We start from the raw sequence: 6,809 nt of genomic DNA, 5'->3' as shown, positions 1-6,809 counted from the left end.
AAAATTAAAATTAAAATTAAAACAAAGCCAGGCAAGGGTGGCACACACCTTTAATCCTAGTACTCGGGAGGCAGAGGCAGGCAGATCTCCGAGTTCGAAGTCAGCCTGGTCTACAGATTCAGTGCCAGGGTAAACCAGGGCTGCACAGAGAAACCCTGTCTTGAAAAAAGAAAATTAATTAATTAAAACAAGCAAATGGAAAAGCAAACAAACAAACAAAAATACTGGAGTGACTTGTCTTCATTCTTAATTAAGGCAAGAATGTGAACACAGACCGCAGGCTCGGCCCTAGGGACTCCCATCCACATGCCCCAGCTGGGCTTGACGCGGGGAGAAACAGGAAGGATGGGAGACTCTGAACCCCTACCTTGTGCCTGGGCCACCAGAACACTAGCGTTCAGCTGCCACTCGAGGTCCCCTTCCTCCTCGGCATACTGCTGAGACTTCTCACCGTAACTCTGGGCTTGCCATGCCTGGTCCAGCTCCAAGTAACAGCGCCCAATCTCATGGAACAGCCAGGTCTTCTCCAGGGTGGTTTTGGCCAGAGAAATCTTCTCCTCCCACCTGGAGAAAGAAGAAGAAGCAGGGTTAGTTCCCTCCCAACGCTGCACTCAGCTACAACAGACCCAGGCTTCCTGTGGGCGCGGAATAAAACTCACTCTTTCTGGTCCAGAGGGAATTAGTGAGTACCAACCTATTTATTCCCAAGCTGTCAAAGTGTTTTGGTAACATCTGCAGGATCAAATCTGGTATAACCATTGAAAAATAATGTTTGAAAAGAGTACCCGAAGCCGGGCGGTGGTGGCGCACGCCTTTAATCCCAGCACTCGGGAGGCAGAGGCAGGCGGATCTCTGTGAGTTCGAGGCCAGCCTGGTCTACAAGAGCTAGTTCCAGGACAGGCACCAAAGCTACAGAGAAACCCTGTCTCGAAAAACCAAAAAAAAAAAAAAAAAAAAATCAGCTGAAAGGAGTACCCGAAAGCTGGTGGGGGAGGGGGAGTGTAGCTTAGTGGTAGAGCGATTGCCTAGTACACATGAGACTCTAATTTCCACTCCACAAAAACCAAACAGTAAAAAAACAACCAGGGCTGGAGGTAGGGCTAGCAACAGGTCCTGAGTTCAATTCCCAGCGACCACATGGTGGCTCACTACCATCTATAATGAGATCTGGTGCCCTCTTCTGGCCTTCAGGCAGAACACTGTATACATAATAAATATATATGTGTGTGTATATATATATATACTGTATACATAATAAATATATATATATTTATATTTATACATACATACATATGTGTGTATTTGGTTTTTTGAGACAGGGTTTCTCTGTGTAACAGCCCTAGATGTCCTGGAACTCACTTTGTCTTCAAACTCACAGAGATCTACCTGCCCTTGCTTCCCAAGTGCTGAGACTAAAGGCATATGCCACCACCACATGGCTTACATAATAAACATTTAAAAAACAAAACAATCAAAACAACTAAAATAGCACAAAAAGCTTCAGAATTACTAGGTTAGGCTCAATGGTACAGACCTGTAATCACAAGTACTGGGGCGGAGAAGGCAGGAGGGCATGAATCCGAGGGCAGGCTGAACAACCGAGAGAAGCCGTGTTTCAAACGTGAAGTAAAAGGAAGGCTGGGGATTTGAGTGAGTGGCAGAGTACTTACCTAACATGCACAAGGGCCTAAGTTCAAGCACTAGCACTGGAGAGAGAAAGAACGCTAACTAAAATTCTAGGGGAGGAAAAGCAGCACAGACAAAAAAGATTGGAATGCAAAGACCTATGAGCAGGTGGTAGCTCAGCCCTGTGACCCCTGTACCTAAGGCTGCCTCAGCCACTAGGTGAGCTCAAGACCGGCTCCAAAGCCACGGTGCTGGAGATGAGGCTCAGTTGGTAGAACGCTCGTCTAGCACGCATGGAGCCCTGCATACAGCCTCACCACCACAGAAAACGGGGAGCGCTGGCACCGTCTGATAGTAGAGGAGGATCCAAGGCTCAAGGTCAGCCTTCACTACAAAGGCCAACCTGGGCTACGTAAGACTTCAATCACAAGAAAGAAAGGAGGGAAGGAAGGAAGGAAGGAAGGAAGGAAGGAAGGAAGGAAGGAAGGAAGGAAGGAAGGAAATAGATATTTTTCTTTGGATGGTGGTTCTAATTTTTCCCCTCTACTTTTATGTTCCAAATTAGGATTTTAACAATGGGTGTGTATTTATTATGAAACACATTATTACAAGATGACATTGAGGGTGGGAGGGCTCTCATACTCCCCTTTTAGACACCAAGGGCACCAGGAGAGCAAACCACGTGATGTGGGAGGATGCTTGGTGACCGGATGTCAGAGATCTGAAGGACAGTGTCCCTCCAGAAAGGGTACCTGCACCCAAGGAACTGGTTCTCCAGGTCTGGGCTGCATCTGAGGCTCCCTAGAGCTGTGCACACCCACCCCACTGAGCAGATAACCAACTCCGGGGTTAGACCTCAAATAGGCCGTCTGGAGAGTCGAGATACTGTTCCCAGAGAAGCCACACAGTCACAGAGCCACGGAAGAGCCTCTAAGGAAGTCTCCAAGGTTGCTGGGTCTACCAGCTCCAAAATAAACAGTTGCCTAGAAATGGGTTTCCAGCTGGTGACTTGGCCCCATGGGAAGGGAGCTTGCCACACAAGACTGGTGACCCGAGTCTGACCCCAGAACATTGTAAATTTGGATGGAGAGCTCTGACTCCACAAAGTTGACCTCTGGTCACCACCTGTGCTTAGTGGGACACACATGGCCTCTCCCCAGCCTCACATCATGCAAACAACATACACACATACCTTAATAATAAATAAATATTTTTAAAAAGATTTATTTATTATGTATACAGTATTATCAATATTCTGTCTGCATGTGTGCCTGCAGGCCAGAAGAGGGCACCAGATCTCATTACAGACAGTTGTGAGCCACCATGTGGCTGCTGGGAATTGAACTCAGGACCTTTGGAAGAGTAGGCAGTGCTCTTAACCACTAAGCCATCTCTCCAGTCCCTAAATAAATATTTTTCTTTAAAGTAAGTTCTTGAGTCCTGACCTTCAGTTTAGAATTAGGATTTCCAACTGGGCGATGGTGGCAGATGTCCTTAATCCCAGCACTCGGGAGGCAGAGGCAGGTGGCTCTCTCTGAGTTTGAGGCCAGCCTGGTCCACAGAGCAAGTATAGCCAAGGCTACACAGAGAAACCCTATCTTGAAAATTAAACAAACAAACAAAAGAATTAGAATTACCAGGGACAAGACCAAGTAATTATTTTCTTTTAATTTTATTTTTTACATTGTTACTTTGTGTGTGTGTGTATATGTGTGTGTGTGTGTGTGTGTGTGTGTGTGTGTGTGTGTGTGTGTGTAACACGCAGGTGCCATGGCTTATGTGGAGCTAAGAGGACAAAAGCTGGTTCTGCTGGTTCTTTCCTTCCACATGTGGGTTCCAGGGATCAAACCTGAGTTGTTAAACTTGGTGGCAGGCACCTTTCACCTCTGAGCTATCTCATCAGCCCAAGGCCGAGTAACTCTCATGCCCGAGAACTCAGGGTGCTTCTGATAGCTCGGAGATTCTGAGAAAATGCTGGTTCTCCTCCACTGACTCATTTAAATGAGAAGATCCACGGGGGTGGGGGGAGGGAGGAGGAGAAGAGAAGCAGTAGGGATGTAAAATAAATAAAAAAGTTTAATTAATAAAAAGAAAAATGCTAAATAAATGAGAGTTTAAAAGTGGTTAGTCAGAGACTGGAGAGATGGCCCAGAGGTTAGGAATATTGTCCACTCTTTTAGAGGACCCAGGTTTAATTCCCAGGACCCACATGGCAGTTCACGTTTGTCCCCAGTCCGGGGGAATCTTGTGGCCTTTTTTGACCTTCCTGAGCGCCAAGCCCATCTGTACAGACAGGCATGCAAACAGAACACTTTATACCTAAGATAATTTAAAAGAAGAAATGTTTTAAAGTGGCCGGTCAGTGGTGGGGAAAAAAGAAAACTTGTTGAGATTGACAAGGTAACACACTGGTGTTCCATATGGCCATGGGTTTGATCCCCAGCACCAAGCAGACCAGACTAGGACGTCAATGTCACCCAGCAGAGCCAGGAGTCGAGGTCATCTGGTCCTCCTTCCTTCCCATCATCGTCATCATCTCTCCTCCTCCTCGTTTCTTTTTCCTTCTTTCTTCTTCTTTTTGAGACAGGGTTCCTTTTTTTTCTTTTCTTTTTCTGAGACAGGGTCTCTCTGTGTAGCCCTGGATGTCCTGGAATCCACTTTGTAGACCAGGCTGGCCTCGCACTTACAGAGATCTGCCTGCCTCTACCTCCCGAGTGCTGGGATAAAATGCTTGCACCATCGCCCACCTGGCCCTGAGATAGGGTTTTGCTACACAGCTCTACCTGGCCCAGAACACCTGGCGATGCTCCTACCTCAGGTTCCTAAGTAACTGGGATTCCTGGCATGGACTGCCACACCAGGCTTCTGCCTCTTTGCCAGAGTTATGTCCCCGACTGGAATTCCAGTGTGAGGGAAGGAAGTCCCAGTCCCGGCTGGGGAAGGGGCAGTCTATACTACTCACGTGTCAATGGCTTGCTGGAATTTCCCAACTCTGGCAAAAACTCTGCCAATATTGTCAAGGGCTCTTGATTTTGCATCTGGAAGGTCACTGTGGAGAAGCAGCAAAGACAGCCATTAAGTAAAAATCAGACATTGTGGTGAAAAAGACAGACACTGGGGTCCTGACTTCAGGAATTCAGAGTTCCAGGCTGGCCGAGCTGTGGCACACAGGTCCCTCTGCATCCTTAGCCTGAGATGGGTATCATAAGGGTCTGACCGGAGTGGACAACCTACAAAGATATCCCTTTGGTCCAACAATTCTCCCTTCTAAAATTTACCTCAAGATAATGTAACAAGAACATCAATTAAAATGTTTCTTATTTTAGAAACAATCTATTAGGGGCAACCTAACAAGGGCTAATTGTTGAGTATGAAAACAAGTCTATGACATGGGAAGTGAAAACGTCAGGGTGCTGGGGGTCAGCTCAGTCATACAGGGCTTGCTTAGCACGTGCAAGACCCTGCGCTTTCCCCAGCCAGAGGGGAAAACGTGTCTGTGTGGGTCTAAGCTGCTGACTCTGAAGATGCTGAAGGAGCATAGGAGCCATGGAATGAACATATGTGCATACCTGCACACACACACACACACACACACACACACACACAGAGAGAGAGAGAGAGAGAGAGAGAGAGAGAGAGAGAGAGAACAAGAAAAGTAGGCCCCAGGTTTAGGAAGAGACACTTTCTCAAAGAAAGAAGTGAAGAGCCCTACACGCTACATGCGGATGCCCAACACCCCCTTCTGGCCTCCATGCACACCCTACACATATACATATACAATCACATAGACATACACAAATAATTTAAAGAAAACTCTCACAGTCAAAAGAAACAATTAAAACTGAGCTCAAAGATCTTGGTTTGCTTTGTGTTTGGTTCTAGAGTCCAGCAAGGCTTCATTTGACAAAACAGAATAATTATTCCAGTGAACTGAGCAGGATGAATACATAACTAGAGAGGGTTCCAGAAAACACAGTGAGCCAAGACCCAATCCAGCTCCCGCAGTCCTGGGGAGGGGACTGTCGTGCCCACTCCCAGCCCAACTCAGCCAAAGAACACATGACAGACAAGGAGGTGAGAGGCTATCGCTGCAGCAACCGCATGACGGAAGCTTTGGTGGGTTACCACCCAGGCCTTTGTGAACCAGAGAAAGCTGTACCAGGAGGTGAAGACTCTACAGGCCCAGGCTGCCCAGTTTGCCAAGCAGACGGGCCTGTGGATTGGAATGGTGGAGAAATTCAGCCAGGAAGTTAGGGAAATTGGGGATGGGGAGAACTGGGCTCGGAGCATCGAGCTGGACATGCTCTCTCCATTGTCACTGTCCTGGAGTATGTCTACAGAGGGCAGCTGCCATCTGCACCATCCTAGTCTCTCTCCTCCCCCAAAACGCACCCCTCTTATCCCACCCTCCCAGACAAAAGAAAGAAGGAAAGAAGAAAAGGAGGGAGGGAGGAAGGGAAGCAGGGAGGGAGGGAGGGAAGGAAGGAAGGAAGGAAGGAAAGAGGGAGGGAGGGAGGAATGAAGAAAAGAAAGAAAAAGAAAGAAAGAAAGAAAGAAAGAAAGAAAGAAAGACAGACAGAGACAAGTAAGCAACAAAGAGGATGGAGGAAGATGGAGGAGGGTGGAGAATAGTGGAAAATGGAAGACAATCAAAACAGATGGAAGAGAATAAAGAAGATGGACGAGGATGGACGAGGATGGACGAGGATGGAAGAGGATGGACGAGGATGGACGAGGATGGACGAGGGTGGACGAGGATGGACGAGGGTGGACGAGGGTGGAAGAGGGTGGGCGAGGGTGGAAGAGGGTGGACGAGGGTGGAAGAGGGTGGACGAGGGTGGACGAGAATGGACGAGGATGGACGAGGATGGACGAGGATGGACGAGGGTGGACGAGGATGGACGAGGATGGACGAGGGTGGACGAGGATGGACGAGGGTGGGCGAGGGTGGAAGAGGGTGGACGAGGGTGGAAGAGGGTGGACGAGGGTGGAAGAGGGTGGACGAGGGTGGACGAGAATGGACGAGGATGGGCGAGGGTGGGCGAGGGTGGACGAGGATGGACGAGGATGGGCGAGGGTGGGCGAGGGTGGACGAGGGTGGAAGAGGGTGGGCGAGGGTGGAAGAGGATGGACGAGGATGGACGAGGATGGACGAGGGTGGACGAGGGTGGAAGAGGGTGGGC

At 48.5% G+C, this 6,809-nt stretch overlaps 1 protein-coding gene across 1 annotated transcript in view; it reads right to left on the bottom strand.

The window, feature by feature from the left end:
* The window catches only part of Ttc25 (tetratricopeptide repeat domain 25), a 39,190-nt gene that overhangs the window by 15,971 nt on the left and 16,410 nt on the right, over nt 1-6,809 (bottom strand). Inside the window, exons 8-9 of the mRNA XM_005369015.3 lie at nt 4,589-4,675; nt 368-564 (exon numbers count right to left, since the gene is read on the bottom strand). Coding sequence (XP_005369072.1) covers nt 368-564; nt 4,589-4,675 — 284 coding nt within the window. The remainder of the gene's footprint in view (nt 1-367; nt 565-4,588; nt 4,676-6,809) is intronic.

This window comes from Microtus ochrogaster, unplaced genomic scaffold (assembly GCF_000317375.1).
Source record: "Microtus ochrogaster isolate Prairie Vole_2 unplaced genomic scaffold, MicOch1.0 UNK44, whole genome shotgun sequence".
Classification (NCBI taxonomy): Eukaryota; Metazoa; Chordata; class Mammalia; order Rodentia; family Cricetidae; genus Microtus; species Microtus ochrogaster.
The sequence above is the reverse complement of the archived record's forward strand: the minus strand, read 5'-3'. Positions and strand labels throughout refer to the sequence as shown.